The sequence below is a fragment of the Phaethon lepturus genome, unplaced genomic scaffold (genome assembly GCF_000687285.1).
Source record: "Phaethon lepturus isolate BGI_N335 unplaced genomic scaffold, ASM68728v1 scaffold16383, whole genome shotgun sequence".
Lineage (NCBI taxonomy): Eukaryota > Metazoa > Chordata > Aves > Phaethontiformes > Phaethontidae > Phaethon > Phaethon lepturus.
The window spans coordinates 18,926-40,855 of NW_010528552.1; the positions used below are offsets into that span (position 1 = coordinate 18,926).

Sequence of the window (21,930 nt, forward strand, 5' to 3'; positions counted from 1 at the left end):
GCTTTTTTTTCCACACCACAATAAAAACCAAAACGAAACCCTCAAAAACTTCAAAAACTTTCCCTCTATTCCTAGTTACAAAAGAGCGTGCCAAAACAGATGTCAGCGAGATCGAAGTAAGTCTTGCAAGGTTCTGATGTATACAACAGAAAAGTCACAGCACCAGAAAGTTTTATTAGACCTACTTTTCGCTGCCTGGCTTGTATCCCACACGTTCCCCACAAACGATACTAACCCCTGGATATCTTGCCACTCCCACTTTTCCTGGAATCCGCTTCCTCTTCACCCTTCACCCCAAGTATGCTCATGGGAGACCAACAGCCTCAACGCTTCTGCTTGCAACTCTCGGTTCTGCTGCTCCGCTTCCTGGCGGCCAACTCGGGCCACGCTGCTCCTGCCGCGGTACTGTACACACAATAATAAACAGGAGCACGTTTCACCAGGAGCTACACTCTATGAGATAACCGACAAGAGTAGCTACTTGGGCTATGCCCTCTTCTTCCCCCTCCCCGATCTAAAAAATAAGAGATGTTTATCGATCTAAAAAATAAGAGATGTTTATCGAAACCAACAGAATGCATCTACTGCATCCCTCAGTTAACCAAGCTAATCTGAAATACGCAGCCATATACATGTTCTATTAACATCACACCACAATTTTATGGCAAAAGTTTCACTAGTAGGAATTGAAAATTACACACTCCATAAACATAAGCAGGAGTTGTAATGGAGGAGCAATTTAGTGAACCAAGACCGAAGATTAAATGTGTTTAACCCTTATGTATATACTAATGACATAAAATTAAAGGGGGAAAAAAAGCATCACATTGCCTCCTTCACAGGCCTGTGCCCTGCAAGCTAAGTAGAAGCAAGAGTCAGTAATGAAGTTCCGTTCCTTCCCAATCATCTTTTTCCAGTAAGACACCATTCTATATTCTTAGGTAGAGAGAATACTGGTAGCAAGAATATAGAGAAGTAATACAGTTATTACAGCCTTTTTAAAGCCGTCTGCATGTATATATTTGATGTTAGGGTTGCCTCTAATTTGAAGTGTACAGACTGAAAAGTCGAAGACATTTCTATTCACTCTCCTTCTCCAAATACAAGCTGAATTCTTACTAGAGTTTAAAACAGAAGCTTACAATAAAAATTCCTACTTTCACTGTTCACATGTACATGGATTTCAACAGTCTCACGATTTTGGAAACGCTAGATAACCATCACACAGAAGCTACAGCTCCTTCTGCCAAACCATCTAACTGAAGAAGTTTGGGTCATTCCTGTCAAATCAAATTTGGGCTGGAAGCTACCAAACAGTACCAAACTGTGATAATGTTAAGGTATGAACTTACAGGTAATGCAGTCACTGATACCGCTCAGGAAAGCCACTAAACAAGTCTCCAAAGTCACAGCAAGAGCTTTAAAGATTGATACATTTTAAAAGCTGAAAGAATAACGATTTGTGCCTTTGGTTATTAAGTCTCTCCTATTTTCAAGATGTATTTTTATTTGATTTAGGATTTTTTTGAGGTGAAAAATCTGCAACTCTCTCACATATGCTGATGTTTCTAGTAGCTACAATAAAAACATGATTTTGCTGGTTACAGTCTTGTGACAAAAATAACTTTACTTGCCCTATTTTGTTTGGTTTTGAAAAGCTTAGCTACTCTCCTCAGAATCCAAAGCAATCCAGAAGCACCAGTCTATATTTCAATTTATTGACACTTACACACTTCCTATAAAAGAGAAGATGATGATACAGATGAATATAACGATCAGTGTGTAAAAAAGTGGACTTAATATCTCAAATAAAATTCAATACATTACATATGTTATGAGAAAGCACTCGTAAGAGACAGGATTGTCTTTCTGAACTCGTCAATGCTCACACAATTGTAATTTCTCTCCAATAATTTGAAAAGCACTGTCTGCAAAGTTCATTTCTCTGGTATACCATTAAGAAAGAACAATGTAATTTTTATGCTATCTTGTGCTCCATGCGGAGGGCTTTAATACTTGCTGTAGCAATGCACGTGACACTAAAACAACTGCAGAGTTTTTTGGTTTAGCCAAAAGTAACTAAATCAAACATAGGCATAACCTTGTATATATTTTCTATTACTACTAATCACACCAAAGGCAACAACAAATAAGTTCATCTTTTTAGCGAATGAGCATGAGCACAAAGATACCAGGCAAAGGACCGAGTAACAGCAAAACCTGGGCAATTTTTGCAGGACATAAGCCATACAAGCCTTATTAAAGCTCTTAAAAGTATGTTGCTATAAATACTTGAAAAAAAACAATAAGCTATTACATTTCCACCAAAATCATAAACCAACCAATTTTCTCTGCTGGAATGGGGAAATATAAGCAGCAGAAGGACCAGCACCATTTTCTCTGAATAAATATTTCAGATAATATAAACCTTGCTTTCTACAACAGTAAGAAAATGACAGGAGAAAGCAAGGTCTGCATCAATAGGTTGGGTTGCTTTTCCCCTAAACTAGCAGTTACTTAGACTTCTTCAGGGTCAAATAACAACAGCTCAGAGACTTCAGCTATCATGCTTTGGCACAAGCACCAGTCACTATTATTTATTTTATCAAATCGACCAAATCACACAGCTCAAACCCTTACCCCCCAAATCCCTACATACCTGTCCTTGTAAAGTTACACGACTTCTGTCTTGCAGATGCTGATTAGAAACTGAAGAATGCCAAGGATGGATCTGACTTTGAGACTGTGCCCGAACGAGACCAGCTGACTGTGTAACTTGCTGTGGGGTTATATGATGTTCTAGGTCATGCTCTAAAACATGGCTTGTGCTATCCTGAACAAATGCAGAATCATCAAATTGTGGCAGAAGGTCTTCCTGAAGGAGGTCATCTGGGTCAAGTCCTGTAAATGGTTCATTATGAGTCTCGACCTGATGAAGTAAGTTCTCATCTAAAGATGTAAAACCGTTGCTTTCAATAGGGTCAGTGAAATGGCTTATCTGAGAAGCAGAACCAGCAGAAGCTGGGAAATTAATATTCACAGGAGAGAGTTTTGAACTACTAAAGTTGCCCTGAGGATGCGCAGAATGCAACATTTGAAAACTATTTGAATTCAAAGGTGTATTAGGATTCAACATGTGCTCAGTTGTTTCTTGCTTGGTCCCTGTTTGAGATGTAAAGGCATCGCTTCCAGTGAAGTCAGAGAGAGAGTGTGTCTGCTGGCTAGTAGAAAGAGCTGTTGTAGACTGAAGAAGGCTGGTAGGAGAAATGTGGTTACTGGAATAAGAATAAGGAGATGAAAATTGTTGGCTATTATTGACAGAACATGGGGTAATAGTTGGGGACTGTCCATCAAAATTTCCTTCTTGATTCCCACAAAAATGTATTGAAGCACTTGCAGTTTGAGAAAACTGTTGAACAGACAGAGGCTGCTGTGAAGTTGATGGATTAGAAACTGGAGGTGGGTGGTTAACACTGACTCTGTGAGAAGTAGACACATTAACCTCCATGAAGTCTTTTGGCTGACTTAGAGCATCTTGCCCTGTGTTGTTTCTGCTTTGTTGCGACCGTAGCGAGGCACACTGATGCTGTGGTTCGTTAGCCTGAAATAAGGCAAAGTCATGGTGTGCTACAAAGCTTTTGTTTTGCTGCATAGACTGAGAATGTCCTTGGTGAAAGGGGGACCCATTTTGATTCGAAACAGTTGTGGCAGTTTGATGACCCCACATAGGACTACCATCAGCCACATCTGGAAACATTCCATTAGACTGGTTTTGCGGATGAATTGGTGAACAATTGAATTGAGAGTGTGGTGATAAGACATTGTCAGCTGAGCTATTAAAAGACTGATTTACTGAGTGAAGTTTCAGTGAATCATACTGATTCAGCTGATCAAACTCACTCATCTTTTGTTGATTTTGACCATCTTGCACATGGTTCAATGAGTCTATGTGCAAAGGTTCAAATTCTGCACCCAAATTCAATTCATCAACAAGTGAAACAGGTCCAGGTTGAACAAAGGCATCATCTGACAAACCTTCTAAGGTCTCACTAAAAAGATTGGCATCATCAAAAAAATCCATCATAGGATCAGTCATCTTGATAGGTCTGTACTGCTTTTTCTCTCAACTCCAAATGGAGTCAATTTCGGCTCTCTGCAGTGAAGAGAAACAAATGACATCCAGTGGTCACCACCTTATGCAAGGCATGCCAACATCCATTAATGCCTCTGACGAAACATTCGTCTTAAAGTGTTAAAGCATCCTTTGGGAGAAGAAAAAAGAAAAAAAAGAGAAAAATTACTTTCATGACTCTCCTCATCTCTCCTTTCCCTCCCCAACACTTTTACAGATTTTTGCTATTTTGTTCATAACTTTACAGTTCAGTTAAGCTACAACTCAATTAACTTATTTTTGCTTATACTCAATGCCCTGTGCAGCGTTTAAAAAAAAAAGTTGCATTTTTTCCATTGTTTGCTCTATTAGGTAAGCACACTTTTAGATTCTCCTTTGCCATGTTCATTGAAACCACCAAATTTTAACTGAATTGTGTGTTTTAGTAGTCCAGAATTAAGATTTGTTTGTAGAAAGAAATCATATAATGCATAAAATGTACACAATAATTCTGTATGTTTAAACAAGGAACTTGAGAGGTTATAAACTACGTGTAAAAAACAAAGCTACCTTGACCTTAGTAGGAAAAGCTGAGATACTCTGTTTCTTCTATTTGAGTTGCATTACGTAAGATTTTGGAAAAAAAAAAAAAGTATTTCACTTAAAGACATAACTGAACTCTTATTTAAAGGAAAGACAAGAGGATGAATATGGTGATGCAGTCAAAGATAAACACAGGAAAAGAACTACCTTTGGTTCAGAGTTCACACACTTACATAGTTTTGAAACAAAAGTTGTTTTTTCTTTTTTATTTATTCATAATATCACTGAGTGATCACCAGTGAATTAGTTTGCAGTCAGGGACTTCAGGCAAGAAGAACTGACAAGGATGGTTAATTTAACTTTAGCCTAAAAACTTTGACATTTGTAGTGTAATCAAACAGAATGGGGAATGAATGGAAATGTGTGTCTGATCATTTACCTCTGCAGAGAACTACTAAACCTTGAGAATAGAGGAGCAATCACTTTAAATGGGCATCTTCATGGAATAACCAGTCCTTTATCCTGTCAATACATATATCTAATTACTATAAAGAAAAGAAGGAAAGAAAACAACCACAGCTTTTAACTCCTGACCCTACTACTAAAGCTCACCTTCATACTCTCTTCCTCCATTTCAATTGCAATTCTTCATTAATGAATTCTCCTAAGAATGAGTATAGGATCCTTCCAGAAATGGACACCCTGGAAATCTGAAATATTCTCTGATGGACAATGTTCATGCCGAACCCATTAAGTACAATGTAGTCTTTGACAAGCTGATGAAAACCTATTCTGCTTCTATTCCTAGTCCACTGAAAGTGTTGTTACCATAGTCAGAATAAAGCCTAACCTAAATTAATAAACCTTGTTGAGGGTTTGGGTATATAAAATTTCTGGTCTATGCAGAAAAAAGAACAAATGGATCCTGTATCACACTGAAAGACATCAACTGGTGACATCTATTGAGTACGGATTGGTATGAGGTTAATTACTATGAGAATAGAGAACAAGCATCCTATAAAAACGGCAGAGAAGCTTAGGAAGGTTACAGCTTAGCATAGCAAAGTAGCTGTGGATTCCAGATGATACATGTAGAACTTGCTGCTTAAAGTTAGGACTTCCTCAAGTCCCAGGTTAAAGGAAACACTAACACAAATTAGACCCCGTTACCTTCTAACGCCGATCAAGTTGTCCGCTTATGATTCAAAGCAACAGAATGATGACTTGCCCAGTATCAAACACCTTCCAATGCATGATAAACCAACATGAGGATCCAGGTAGATGATGTGGCATTGTTTTAGACTTTTGTAACATTTCTAATACAATCATCTCTCATAACTTAGGATATCAAAAGGTAAGTCAGGGAGAGCTATTTTAGCTAAGAGAAGATGATCAGGTCAGATTAAGTACAATGAAAGAATATCATAGACACAGAATAAGTGATCTAATTAAAGAAACCCCCATCTGGGGAAAGACAGATGGAAATTATGGTAGCCATGTGTAAAATGTCATGTTCCAGGCTATCAAGGACTCTGCTCTTAGAAACTCAAATTTGAAGCCTGTATCAATGACAGTTTACATATTGAGACCGAGTAGAATAGACTGCATACAGCTCCTTGGTTATGCCCAGAGATAAACTGTATTTCACTGTGATTTGTAAGGAAGTCTATTCAATTTGTGCTAACTTGAAAAAAATAGGACGAGAGATTTCTTCCATCTTTAACGCTATAGATACAGTAGGATGTAAAAATTAGTTATTTTTTTTTAAAGGGTAAGTGACATATGGGCTAGCCACCCTATAGAAATTAACTTGAGTTTAACCACATAGTAGCTTAGAACTAAACCAGGCTAAAACAAACCGGTATTGAAAAAACACATACAATATCTTTATGTTTTGACTACTGCGTACCTTTCTAGTAAAAAATGGAAAAAAAAACCCCATGCATAACAGCTGGTGTCACTGCAGTTGTGACACTAAGCTTGCCTCACAGAAATTTGCTTCTTTGCTTAAAGCCAAAGAAACACTTTTCATCTTCGTTTTTCCTATTTTCTTTTAGCATAAAGAATAAAGGGAGGAAGTAAGAAACAAATAATACAAACTCTCTTTTTAAAATGCAAAAGATTTATAAAGCAAATAAATCTTAGTAGGTATAAAAAGGAAATGTAACTAGAAGATATCAGCTTTACTTCAAGGATCCAAGCAAGATGGATAGTACAGATGAACTTCCAAACCAAGAAATATGAAGGCTGGATACATGAGAAACCTCTCCCAGCTAATTAGACCAATGTAAATTTATTATGAAGAAAGCGGTTCTGTAAAGAGGAGATCACAAAGTGGGAAAACAAAACAAAACAACCCAACCCAACCCTCTTTTGGAAAGGGTACTGCTGTAGATAGCCTGAACACAACTCTGTTGCAAAGACACCTTGCTTTGTGACCAGAGTACTTTTACACCTAGCCTTTTTCTTCCTTGTCTGCAGAATCCATCATGTTTGTTCAGCCCAAAGAACAGCATAACTTGGAAATTCAAGGATATTGGAGAAACTAGCCTTTAGCCTTTCACACAAAGTCACCTTCCAAATTTATTGAGCAATTGTCCTTTTTGTTTCTCTCTGCTATTCTTGGAAACATTAGATGCTCAGCTTGCAAATTTTGAAGGCATATGAAGGCAAACTGTGATGAATTTCCAAACTTAATTGGCACACAAGTACTATTTTTCTTTCCCTTCCTTAAAAAAAAAAAAAACAACACAACACCTACCTCCTCAAATCCAAGTTAATGAAACAAAAAAGTTCTGACATGAAAACTTTTTACATGCTTTCTGTAAGTGATCCTCTTCTCCATGTCCTTACTCCCTCTTCTATAGAAAATGATGGCAGCTACAATTATGTTTTAATACACTTTCATGAAGCCGCCTCCTTTCCTGAACAGATTTGTGGTACCAATTTGAACTTTGGACATGCTTTTACCTTCAGCTGGCAGAAAAGTATTCAAGGAAATAAATATTTTGAAGACTTTAAATCTATTAGACTTGACAACTACAAGCTTATCAATGCAATGGCAGCCAGTGTTTTATAGTACCAGTTCCAAAATACTCCTCCTGGAAGATAAGCTCCTGTTGGAGCTGCATTTTAGTCAGAACAGGGAAAGTAGTTCTGAATCCCTACTCAATAAGTAGAAGGAGGAGAATGTGTAAAAAAGAAAAAAAAAAAAGAAGAGGAAAAAGAGGTCTTCCTTCTTCCTTAATAGGAGGACTTTGTTTTGTCAAAACGTAAGTATTTCACAGCAAGCCATCACTGTTACGGTAAATAATTCAATTTTACAGCAATCTAAAGTTTGATTTCTCTTAGTAAATTCAAATTGACATCTTAGTGCCCTCTTACATTGAGAATTTATGATGAAGTTACACTTCTTGTAAAAACTAAGTTAATTCTAATACTTTGTACATCCAAATCCTCTACCATTATTGTCTACTGATTTAGTATTAACCTTTACCCAGCTTAAAGTTAGCAAGATTCAGCAATGTCTAAGAACTGCTTGGACCAGTTTTAGACAATAAAATGACCACCACAACAGAGGTACAACCTGACGAAGCAACTAGAAGACTATGGTGGTTGTACTTGAATTTGAGAAGTTACTGCCCCCTATCAGCTAGAATTGCTTCAACAATATTTACCAACTATAGGACATTAGGTAAATTTAGAATTTTCTGCAGTGGGTTTTGTTATGCTTTTTAAAATATAATAGAACCCTAAGGCACTCAGCAATATTTCTTACTAGTATTTAGTTTTTCCCTTTGTTTTTTAAACTCTCAACTTTGTACCAATCAAGCTGATTTTATGTAGAAAACTAAACGGAAACTACTACTATTACAGATTAACTACTAATGGCTATATAACAAAATCATACATTAGATGCACTATTAAAGAAAAGAAGTGTTTGCTTTGTTGTTTCTTTTTTCTTTTCTTTTTTTTTTTAAATATAACATGAAGTTTTCTAAAATTAATTACCAGGAAACATCAACAGTATCCTCCAAGTTAAGGTGAAACATTTCAAGCTTTGCCATCTTCAGATATGCTAAAGCATCTAGAATTTAAACAGCTTTTTTTTTTTTCCAATTTCCAACTGTGTCATTTGATGTCTCGCACAAAACATAGCATTTTCTCCAAGAAGTATTAAGTTATTCTGCAAACATACTTGAATCAGAACAGAAACATCTCCCAACTCTTGGGTTATGTGTGTTCTGGGTTTTTTTTTTTTGTTTGTTTTGTTTTTTTCCCCTCTGGTCACTATTCATTAAACTGAACATCTATACTTCCTTTCATCCATTTTCCCTTTGTTTTTTAAACTCTCAACTTTGTACCAATCAAGCTGATTTTATGTAGAAAACTAAACGGAAACTACTACTATTACAGATTAACTACTAATGGCTATATAACAAAATCATACATTAGATGCACTATTAAAGAAAAGAAGTGTTTGCTTTGTTGTTTCTTTATTCTTTTCTTTTTTTTTTTAAATATAACATGAAGTTTTCTAAAATTAATTACCAGGAAACATCAACAGTATCCTCCAAGTTAAGGTGAAACATTTCAAGCTTTGCCATCTTCAGATATGCTAAAGCATCTAGAATTTAAACAGCTTTTTTTTTTTTCCAATTTCCAACTGTGTCATTTGATGTCTCGCACAAAACATAGCATTTTCTCCAAGAAGTATTAAGTTATTCTGCAAACATACTTGAATCAGAACAGAAACATCTCCCAACTCTTGGGTTATGTGTGTTCTGGGGTTTTTTTTGTTTTGTTTTGTTTTTTTCCCCTCTGGTCACTATTCATTAAACTGAACACCTATACTTCCTTTCATCCACTAGTTCTTAACACTGGTTTAAATGTTTATTTTAAAATAGCTCTGAAAGTATTAGAACAGGAGAAAAGGTATTAAAATAGATCTAACAAGCACAAGTGAATGAAAAAATACTCATTTCTGCATAACCCATGTTTTTCATTTAAAAACAAACAATGTTGTATTCTGTATGGTCTAAAAATACCTTTTCAGTTACAACCAAAATATAAATTAATGCACTATTGTTGTTCCTCAATCTGCAAAAGCAGCACTCATGCACTACTAGTGTAATTCTAACTTTTTTAAACTTTAAGATTTTATTTTCCCCACATTTTAAGTAACATATTCAAAACCACTTAGAAGTGACAACTTAGAAACTGGGCTACACTCAGCCCAGTTTGATTCCTTTCCTTAAGTGTGTGTGCAAGAAGAATGAATCAATACCAAAGCTAGGTTAGGAAACTGAGAACACGGTTACTGCAGCTCCTTGCAAGGGGCAGGGGAGATGACTTTCTCCATTTTGGTTGCCCATCAGAGTTTAATAACAACCCTTTGCTCTTGTCAGAAAGACAGATCAAGAAGTAGGTAGCCTGAAAGACTCAGAGAGATGATCCCCTTTTATACTACATTAGCATACACAAGCAAGAGCAGAAATGAAGGGAATGCTACAAGATTTAAAGACCAGAAAAAAAGGAAAAGAAGATTCCTTTACAGAATACAGAAAAAAAAGGAGTGAACACGAAAGAAAACAGAATGGAACAGAGATCACAAATTTTGCTTTTGAAAAAGTGAAGTGGGAGTAGCAGTAAAATATAAGATAATAAAACCTACTGATAGTGTTTTATTTCATAATTGCATTGTTCGTCACTTTCGATGAAGTGACAACAGGAAACATGCTACTCTAGTTATAAGCAAGTATATCAGCTAAGGATTCGGCACATTATCACAACATCCACACTACTATACTTTGATAGACCAAGTATCACTGCTTTATATCACTGATGTGTGACAATACCATAGACAAGAGGAAGTCCGTGGCTTTGATGGCCATTTTTCACAAAAGAAGTTTAAACGATGGCTATTCAGACAAATAACAGAAGCTATCTCAGGAAGAAGCTAGGGACAAGTTAGTAGACAAAAGGAATTAAAACTGAAGTCATAAAAGCATGATGTAACAGCAATCCAGACTACAGGTAAAGGGAGCACACAGAAGGGGGCAACACAGATAGTCATAACTAGGCAAGTTTTACATTATACGCATGCAAAACGGTTGTTTTGGGGTTTTTTTTAGGAAAGCAATCCAACCAGGCATAACAGACTTGCTTCCAAACAAGAAATCTGCCAGAGAGGCTGAAAAAAATAGTTGTATTTGCAAAGTTCTATGTAGCATACAACAACATGACAGGTTTATGGCTTTGTAGGATTTGCCCATCTATTAGCAGATGGAATATTGCGTCAAAAGAGGTAGACAACACTGTGTGTTAACAGATACTCAAAGAACTAATCACTTCTGCATAATATTCAGAAATGATAGAGACATTCCCTGCCAATATTAAAAATAAAAGACAATTACACTATCACTATTTGTCAGATTTAATTATAACTAAAGCTTTGGCTGAGTTCAAAAAGCTGCAGTAAATTTAATAATACAGAAGTTACTTCCCACTGACGTGCCAATATAAATTGTATTTTATTATAGATTTAAAGATCAATGTACATGTTAAATTTAAAATGTACAAAGGGACAGCACAATTTCCTCAAAACCCCAGCAATGTAGAAGATGAAAAAAAGAATGTTTAGACATTTAGTAGAGATAAACTCTTTTATTCACTAACAGAAAGGAATAAGTAAGTCTTTGTACAAGACTGCCATGCTATCTGTAGCTAAATATGGATTGAAAAGATTATTTTATCTTACTGTTATCACAAAAATTAGGAGAAAACTTGCTTGGGTAATCTATTTCATTAAATAAAAAAATACACTTCCAATTTGATATATAAATGTGCATTATTTTATTTTAAGATTTCTTTTTATTGGAATGCTTATGTTATAAAATTATGAAAATAATTATTTTTCAAGTAATGAGCCACCCATCCAAATACCAGTTTCGTTTACAATTCTCTTCGGCTACAGAATTCACAGACATCATGCTAAACACTCAATAGATAACTGAAGTACTCTGTATTTTGATTTGAAGATTAGGAAGAGAAAGATTTGAAACCGACGGTCCTGAAGTAAATTCTCAGGACTAGGTTCCAGTCCATGGCTACAGGTCCAACTCTTGAGTAAGAGCACAGAACTGGAGCCAACTGGCTTGTGTGTGTTTTTCAGTAATTCAGAAGAGCCTGTTTTCATACCTACACTTGTTTTGCTTGCACCAAACACCTCATGTAACTGTTTCCCCCCTACTCGAGTCATGCACAAACTCCCTTCTACCACCTCTCCTCCTTTCTCCTCAAGCAGGTAGCCTCGGGGAATATTAAAGATTTATAGAAAAAAAAAAAATCAGTAACTGTCAATTGTTATGGTCATTCATAAAAGTTCAAGTCAACCAACGTAAGTGACATTTCACTTGGAAAGAAAATCCATCTTCCAATGCCACTGAAGACACATTTCTACCATTCTCAAAGATGTTTGCCTTCACTGTGAATGGGACCACTTCTTTACTGAGAGCAGCTTTGCTTAAGCTGAACAGAGCAAAACCACACCAAAGAGAAAGGATATCACAGAACTCTGTATACAAGAGCATAATATCAGAAAGTCCCACAGCATGTGTTTGGGCTGCTTCCTATATGTCATTAAGAGATCCATTTTAACATTGCTTTTTAACTCAAAGTAAATTTATAAACTCTCAAAATAATATTTCAGCAAGCAGTGCTTAATAGATGGGGAGAACTCGTTATAACAAATTTTGTAGTGTATGAAGTAATCTTAACTATTTTATTTAGAGACCTACAAAAACTAAAAATACTAGTAGCACTCAGAAAAATTCGTATTTTCTAGTGAGATTTTTGTGGTTGCTTTGTTTCTACTGTTTTTTCTAACTGCACAACATTCACATTCTTTCCTTTTCTTGCTTTCCAGGACAGAGCTTCCTTCTTCCCAAAACACTAAATTCACAAGATGTATGGTAAGATGCCCAATTAAAGCCTGTAGAACTGTTGTATATATCAGAAAAGGCATCTCAAAGCACAGACTAGTTTTTAAATTATTTACCTATATACAACCATGCTGTTTCTCTACCTGTAATACTAAGAGAGTGATTCAGTTAGAGCACTGATACCTAGATATATGAATTCCAAGATTTAATAACTAGCTTGGGTCAAAATTAAGGGCTAAATTAAAAATGTATCACAAGATATTTAAGGAAGGGGCCCAAGTCAAGATAAAAAATATGCTTACCCATGAATATAGAACACATCTCTTTAATGAAGAATTAAGAAGCTCAGAGATGTGCTTTAAATCCAGATAGATACCTCATCATTAGAGACCTGAAAATGAAACACGGTAAACAAGTCACACAATAACCAACTTCAGGAGCATATATTCAAATGCAATACTTTAAATTCAAGAATTTCATACAGAACATAAAACCAAGAACACCAGAATTAATACACAATCACTAGTAGCCATGATTTTATAAATGTCTGATAAATAGACATGTCAAGTGCCCATTTTGTAGGGCCACTGAAAAAACCTAACCCTACGCACCTCTAAGGTCGAAGGGTAGTCTGTGCCAGACTACTAAAAGTATTTAAGGGCAACTTTAAGACACAATAAAAGGACCAAAAAAAAAAAAAAAAAGGGTTTGAGGTTAGGTTTTAAACCTGTCAATGCAAAAAGCCCTGTACATACTATCTTTTAACAGCAGTGTGCTATTACACACTGACAGATGTACTTGCCAATAGGAATTGACACCGTCTTTCTAGGGGAGCATACTTGCGTAACAGTTTTATCCTACTCTTTGCCTTGACAGTAAATAGAGGAGCTCAACTTTGAGAGGTTCTCTTTTCATCTGGAAGAGGCTTGAAAACATTACACAGACTACAGGAAACTGTGCATGCGGTGAAAGTAAAGACTTCCATGGCCTGTGTCTAAAAGCCTCGAAGCAAACAAAAACACCCTCTAATGTTGAGAGACAGACAAAAAGTTAGTATATGAACTTATATTCTATAGCAGTGTATTTTTCCATACACAATGCTACACTTTCAAAAACGTCATCATTCTCTCCAAGGCACAGTGCATCCTCCAATTCCAATGAATACAAATTTCCCCCTTCCTAAACACAGTATCTTGATGTCAAACTCTTAAACACCTTAGCAAGAATATTAATACAGTTCAACCTTTAATCTTTATTAGAAGTAAGATAAAATCTACTTCTTAATGCAGTGATACATGTTAACACAGGGATTATTTCTTCTCCCCACATCTTTGAGACAATGTCGTAACATGTCAAAGATATAATTTGGTTATAACAGCTATAAAAGCCTGCAATGTTCCAGTAAAAAAATTTATTCGGTACTAATTTGGTACATAAATTGTTACATTTACCCTCCTTTTATTATTCAGTAACTTCAAGACTTATTCCAAGGTTGCTAAACTGAAATGTCTCTGCTGTACATTAATAGGGACACTGAAATAACATGCAGAGATATTTTTTCCAAAACTCATAAACAATAAGCATGTGCCCAAACACATACTTAGGTGAAGGTTGCTAAAAGACTTCCATCTTTGTTTTTTTTCTGTGTGAAGTGATACAAATTTTGTACCAGAACAGCCAGAAAACTTCTCTTAGTTTTTCTCTTTTTCCATACTGAAGTCCCATCATGCAAAAGTCCTCCTCAGACCCAGAAAGTAGAATAAAGTTTGAAATCACTTAACAGTCATCATTTCAATATATTTTTAATTCCTAAACTTCTGTCTATTTAGAAGTTCTTTGTTAACTTCACAAATTAGTTTTACAATATATAAATTAACTGAATAGAGGCATTCAAAAGTTTATTTCTAATTAAAAAGGAAAGATGGAACACTTGCAGTCAAGTAATTTCTCCTAACTGTAAGAGCTCAACAGTAAAAAAAGAAACCTAATTCACCTGTTACTATCATATAATACAAACACTATCTTAAGTTCTTGGCGATCCAAAACATAGTTGTTTTGGATCCTTCATGAATCCTTAAAATAAAGGGAAAAAAAAGATGTTTCTTACTCTTTAGGACAGTGTCCACTTGCTTGAACAGCCTCCAATATGGAGACAATTGTGGAGTCCTTAAAAGTTTGAAAAATCCTGTGTTGAAAAGAAGAAAAACACATATGTAACTAAATATGCATTCATCAGATCTATGACACATTATTGTAAATATGAAATACAAGAAATACAAGCAGAAAAATCACTGATTATTATATGAAGTGCCAAAAAGGAATACACACAAAAGGAACTCAAAGCTTTCTAAAGAAGCAGAAAGGGATCTACCTCCACAGATTCTCAAGCAAGCTATATTGCATAGGAACTTTTAATTACATATAAATAAATACGTATGTTTATAGATCTGTTAAATGAGGTATGGTAAAAAAAATGTTCTGTAAATCTCCTTCTTTGGAAGAGAGACTTAATGCTTGCTTTTAAATCCTGAACTGGAAAAATTCACTGATATAAGACATAGTTTATACTTTATTAAATAGAAGCAGAACTAAATTTGTTACAAGCATGCTTAGGTACATATTAAGCTATCTTAGGAAGTTTTTTAAAAATTATCTTCCACGGCCCAACTAATATAGTTCCTTCATAAAACAGTGAAAGAAAAGAACCCACATCTCCCAAAGTGCACATGGATTTCCTTATGTTTTTGATGAAATCCTAAAGCATTACTATTGCTTATAAAGTATTTTGAACAACACTAATCTTTCTCATTTTGGACACTAAAACACAGACTTTTTACACGTTCGTGTAACAGGAAATAAACTACTGATTATATTAGTTTAGAATAACCACTTTACCACAATTCCTATTTTTAAAACACCACGTAAATTTAATAAAACAATTTAGTTTTGTACAAAATCCTTGTGTGCCTTTACAGCTTCTGTCTTTGCAACTACACCCTTTAGAAAATTTAACAGCAGCAGTTTAAGAAGTTATTATTTTCAACAACCTTCACCTCTCTGCCAAAGGTTATTGCCCTCCAAGCACAGCCTGCAGAACTAAACATGTGCATGTACATCAGCTGCTTCAGTGTACAGTCTCCTAATTCAGTTTTAACCCTTCCTCTTCTTAGTTTAAATGAAGCCATTAAACTTTGCATTAAAATGGCTAAGGTGTATACATACACTCTATTTTGTCATTTATATTTTGTGGGCATTAATTGTGATAAAGGGACAGGAATAATAGAGAATTACATCATCTTAATTTGGTACAATTGATTGTGAGCTAGAAAGATACCGAAGTTCAGAGAATCTTCTTGAAAAGAAGTTTATTTTAGTGAAAATAATTGTTAAAAAGTTCAGGGGTTTGGCCACAAGACTGCCAAAGTAAGCTGCAGTAATACTAGGAACTAGTTCTGCTCTTTAAACATTATTGCCTTTTTGTTTCTCCAACGTGTACCTGTGAAGACTTTCATAAATTTCAGGACTTCACTGAGCTGCTGCTTATTCTTTTAATACAGGCAACAAAATTTCCCAGTATTATTTTCTTCAGGTTTGAAAACCGCTGAACCCAACTTTTTTCCTTGAGGGATCTGCCCACAAATCTTAGCGTATATGCACAGAATCTGAATATCTCTTTTTACCCTCTTTAATTTTCAAAAGAGTTAAAATAGTGTATTTACTGTAACATATTTGTAATTTACAGTTTACTTCTGGTCACTAGAAAGACAGTTACACAAGCTTCCTTATCAGTTTAAAAAGAAAATCCTCTTGGTGCTGTTCAGATTTCTGACGTAAGCATTATAGGGTTTCTATAGTTTTGTCAAAAATTTCAGCATAACACTTTAAATTAGACCTACAAAATATGTTTCGGAATTCCAGTATCTTTCCTGAGGAACTGCATTGCCTTTTTAAGATGTAGAGAAACATTTTAATTGAAAACCAGAAAAAAGGCTTCTCATTTTCACATGTGGCCTAAACCAAGATTTCATTACAAACCGTCAGAGACAAAAGACTTCACAGCATAGCCCTCTTTCAATAAACTATCTGCTAATATACTAACTTCCAACAATTCTCATGTTCTAGTCTGACAGACACCTTTGTGAACAAATTTATAACCTGGAGGTACCAACTGCAACAATGCAAAGGATCACATCTGTTGTACAGATGCCTATGGATCATGATCTACAAGTACAGACCAACAGTTCCAAAGACTTGACACTGACAGAGAAAAGTCTTCTCTGTGAAGATTTGGAAAAGAGGAGCACAATTTCATGTCTTGACACAACCAGATGAAGATACCATGATAGTATTCTACTGAACAGAACAGGTTCAGACTTCCCACTCCATACTACATCAGCTGGCATAAAGAGTTCCATCTACAACAGAAGTCTATACGTTTCAGAGACAGGCTGCATACAATTTTTCTATTTTAAAAAGAAACTGTTTCTAAGGAGATTTGATATGAACTTTTTAAAAAAAGTCCCTCCCAAGCACATGTTAAGCAAGACTCTCCAAGTTTGCGACTTGTTCAATATACTCATCTTAAATTAAGAAACCAATTAAAACTGGTAACTCAAGCAAAACAACATTTTCCATCTTGTTTTATGGCTTCCAGCACATTCAGGACATGTTCCTGAATTCACTTGCAATAAACAGAGACTCCAAACTTCTTCTACTGTAACATCAATACTCTGCCACAAGAGTCTGACAAAAGTGGAATTTTAAAAAACTTCTGCCAGTGAAATGAGACAATGCTCATCTCTCCCTCAAGGGTATCTATGAATTAATTCTGAAAAACTTACCTAAAAGTCTGGCTCTGAAGCTAAATTTTAGTTTAGCTTCTGAAAGCCAGCAAAAAATACATTCAAAAACTACATGCTGACGCCAGCAGCACCATATTTATAATGAGTTAGGCCCACTATCTTACCTAATGCCGTTTTTAACGTTGGTGGAAGCCACTAACTACAATGGCTTTACCACTGGGTAACTGAAAGCAAAAATAGATCCTATTTAATTCTCAGACTTCTTCTAACATATGGAATATCAGATAGGTAGACTTTCATGCCATTATACAGACGTAATGTTTCCGATGCTTAAAGCTTTCTTCATTAGGCTGTTAAGTATAAAATGTTAATAAAATCATTTACTCTTCAAAAGCCATTTGCAGAAAAAATTTTGGAGGAATTCCTGAATTTTAGTGACCAATAGAAAAGAGTGAACCAACCTTTTAATACTGCTCATGCAACACAAGGAGAAGCACCCAAGTATGCACTGCAGAAGGAAATAATTTGGTAACCAGAGTTACTACATTTTCTAATATGAGTCAGATAAAGAACAAAGTCAAAATTACTATTTGTATTCTGAAAAAAGGATGGGAACATTTTTCCATCTTCCTGCAAATTTGAACTGTTGATTTAAGATTGAAACAAAAACATGTACGTTAAAAAAAACAAAGATGCATGTACACTGACAGCCTAAAGACATTAATATTTGATATCTTTTTGGTAATCTGCATGAATGAAGTCAAAGATCTCAACACATCTGCTCACTGACAGATGCCATATCATACCAATATATTTCTGCTGAATTCTTAGTTTAAAAAAAGGCTTCCTCCCTTGCAACTTGTTCCTTGCAGCTTAGTAAGTGAACATCATGTAAAGGCAGCACTGGAAGTGGAACTCAGCTCCAAGGTGCTGCCAAAACTAGCCTTTTTACTTGATCATCAAAGCTCATTCTAAGAGACAGCTGTGTATCCATCTGAATACTACTATAAATACGTTTTGAAAGTACTACTAAGATGCCAATGTTTCTGGAGTCAAGCTATAGTTTCACTAACCACATCATTAAAAAGTGTCTGATTTAGAGCTGGTCTTCTGTAAGTATTCAACACTGCAGTTACTCAAGAACATGGTCATTGTAAACCACAATATACTTTTTTTTCAAGTAATACTTTAGAAAAAAAATTGTGCTAAAAAAAAATCTCCCCTTCCCGCACTGCTGTAAATAAGAAAGTTGCATGTTCAGCCTGTTTGACTTCTGGCCAGCTCTCCCTCACATTTATGAATTGGCCAGACAGATAAAATATGAGAACCTTGCTATTCCTTCATCCAAAGCAAGAGCTGCAAACTCTTTCCGGTGGTTGTTATATCCGCAAAAGAATTATGTCTTAGCATCATAGTTTCCTTTGCTGACGGGGAAAGAGAATACTTCAGCAATACCCTAAAATACTTCCAATAATGCTAACTACCAATTCTTGAATGTTTGATTAAATAAGCAGATGGTTGCTCCATCACCTGTTTATGTGTATGCAGATACCCGGCATTCAAGGAAGAGCACTAGAAAACAGAATGAGAGTACACTACATGAACCAGAGTGAGTGTGAGATTTTTAAGTGTTCATTAAGCTCACAGCTCCACAGGTTAATAGGACCGAGACCACTAAAAGGACAAATAAAGATAAGTCAGTGGAAGAGTAGGAAGTATCCACAAAACTAGTTTGGTTCGAAAACACACTGAGTGTTAAGGGTTACCGGATTTCAGTTAAACACAGAAAAATATTGCAACTGGATGATTTATGAACATAAGTATCAAATGCTACTGAGAATTTAGTTCATATACAGTGGTGGAAAGAAGTGGAGTACTGCAATCCAGTGATGAATAGGGTCATGCCATTCGTCTCCATCAGATCCAGCTTCTCCTCCTCCTAAATTGCATGAAAAGTATCAAAGACAGACAATGATGCAGTGTTTGGACACTTATTTCTACAAGACTGATACAAAAGAAGAAAATGCACTGTAAGGAATCCTGACCTATAAAATATGTAATTGTCCAGCTTACCTGTACTTTTGAAGTGTTTGAAAGATACTTATACTTTAATTATTGGGAAAATTTGTATTGTAAAATTGTAACATACACACACACCAAAAAATCTTGCAATTAGCCGAATAAAGCAAGCAAGAACAAAAGTGCATCCATTTACTTTATGGGTTGCACAAACAAGGCAATTTTAAAGCAGTGTGTCAATCTTTTTGTTTTAATCTGCCTGCATCACACTAAGTTGTCTCTCATAAAACAAACAAATGAACAATGCCTGTTTTAGGGCCTCTGTAGTCTCTTAGTAGTGGTTCATGCATACATCTTTTAGATAACATCACTAAAAATACTTTTTGAAAACCACACTGTGCTTTCATCAACATTTCTCCATGGCTGAATTCTTGGACTAATCTTCAGGAGCATTTAGCACCAGCAGCTCATGTGAAATGAGTAGGTGCCGAAATTCCTCAAAATTCTTGATAAATTGAGAGACTTAAAATTCCAGTTCTTTTTACAAAAGAAATGACAGCTTTATGCAGGATGAAGTTAATACATCTTCATCATGAAAAGCAGCATAAATTCTTATAAACTGAACTGCTTGGATAAACACAAACAAGTTAGCACAAACTAAACCAGCACAGACACATTGTAACTACCTATGTGCCTGCCCTTATCATCTTATAAATGCAAAGCAAATTTATGTAGCTTACCCACCAATGGGCAGGGGGGAGAACAGAAAGCTATTTCACATTTATTTTAACGTTAGGGAGTTCAGAATGGGCAGTAACCACAGAGTTGTTCATATCTGAAGTTCAAATCCCACCTTAATTCCCACTGACATCTCTCTGTGCCCTTGATTTATATATTGGGCCTGGCACACAGGTCCCTGAATTGGTCAACTTTCAAGAACATGTATATTAATTTTTGCTCTTTGGTTTACAAGAAGTGAGCACTGGAGTCCACGGCACTTCAGAAATCTCATCTGACAGATGCAGCGACAATGAAAGTCATTCTTAGTTGGGGGTGTGAATGGTTGGGGTTGTGTAGAAACTTTGTGAGTAGGTAAAACCCAAAGATACTAATTGCCACTCATTCTTTAACAGTTAACAAAGTATAAGATAGGAATAATGATTAATTTAAAAATACTTACATGATGAAAGAAACTAGCAAAGAGTTGATCTACGCTCCAATAAATTAAAACTCAGAGCCAGGTTAAAAATCCCGATATTACTCAAAGACAACTGAATGTTAATATTCTGCCTTGAATGGTAAACATTTATATTTGCATACAAATGATTACATGTAAAACAAGGTGAAATAATTATTTTACCTCACACCTGCCAAATGGGAACTTGATGGTGTCAAATGACACAGGTTTAAAAACAGATGCAGAGAGCTCTTATGATTGATGAGCCTAGTTTTCCCAAGAGAAGATTACTTTTTACTGCTACTTCTTAAAAAGTCTCAAAAAAGACGCAAGGGGAGAACTAGAAACCTTACCTTTTTACACAAGTTGTTATTTTGTCCCCCATGAGCACGCACTGTAACACGAAAGGGTTCAGATCTCTTATACATAAGGGAGGGAAACTGAGATGTATTTTCTCACCCTGATGAAGTTAACTTTCACGAACCAAAGGAAGTTTTTAATTGCTAAATGCTCAAGGCACGATACAAAGATAGCGAGGCGTGCAAACCAGTTCTTAGGAACTGAAAGTGTATGCACCAACCTTGATGTCAAAGCTACACAGCCAAATGAGAGAATTCTGGACTCTCTTCACCTAGTTTTTATTCCTGTTCACAAAACTGTGTGCATGAAGAGGGAATGAAGAGATTTTAACATTTCACTGCTTTAAGCCTGAGTAGGAACTAGCATAATTTCTCCACTTCACTAGAATAAAGATGAATGCCACCTATCCACCCAGTGCTATACAGTACCGAGCTAGCCTCAAAATCCTCTCCTTGTCATCCCCGAAGGAAGTCAGCTTGCGGCCCTTACCTGGAAAATGCCAGTCCGTGAATTCCAACCTTGCACTTTCACAGCCAAGTCCCTTTTTAAGCCTCCACCCATGCAGCGGGAACCTGCAGCCATGCGCCACCGGCTCTCCTTACCCCAGAAACCTTCCAACCCAGAGGGACAGCAGACCACACGCCCATCTCCCCCAGACACACCTCACCCAATGCCACCCCCCCCTTCCCTATTCCCTTCCCCAGCTCCCACGTTTTCTGATGTCGCAGATCCAAGGCTGCCAAACTCGACTCCTCTTTTTCCCCACCGCTTCGCTTGCCCTGGGAAATTATTTTAATTCCTCCCGCTGCTCAGCCCTATTATAATCTCGTGTGGCGAGAAACCAGGTCCGACGTCGCCACTCTTCTGCCCGGGAGGGTGTCACATCCCCTCCCTGCCACGCAGCCCCCTTCCTAAGCGGCCTAAGGTGGCGGGGGACACGCTTGCTCTGCCTGCCTCCACCCGGCCCGTTCCGCC

General features: G+C 36.2%; 1 protein-coding gene across 1 annotated transcript; it reads right to left on the reverse strand.

Moving 5' to 3' along the window:
• Window positions 1-282: 282 nt before the first annotated feature.
• On the reverse strand, window positions 283-14,787 carry LOC104618181 (chromodomain-helicase-DNA-binding protein 9-like). The gene is made up of 4 exons (XM_010283707.1): window positions 14,705-14,787; window positions 12,900-12,988; window positions 2,660-4,262; window positions 283-405 (listed from the first exon to the last, which is right to left on the reverse strand). The coding sequence occupies exons 3-4, from the start codon at window positions 4,094-4,096 to the stop codon at window positions 283-285; spliced, it is 1,560 nt and encodes a 519-aa protein (XP_010282009.1). The 5' UTR covers window positions 4,097-4,262; window positions 12,900-12,988; window positions 14,705-14,787.
• Between the last annotated feature and the right edge of the window lie 7,143 nt (window positions 14,788-21,930).

Coding starts and splice junctions, on each gene's coding strand:
- LOC104618181 (XM_010283707.1), bottom strand. CDS start 4,096: ATGACTGATCCTATGATGGATTTTTTTGATGATGCCAATCTTTTTAGT. Junction 406..2,659: donor GTGTAACTTTACAAGGACAG/GTATGTAGGGAT, acceptor TTGTGTGTACAG/TACCGCGGCAGGAGCAGCGT.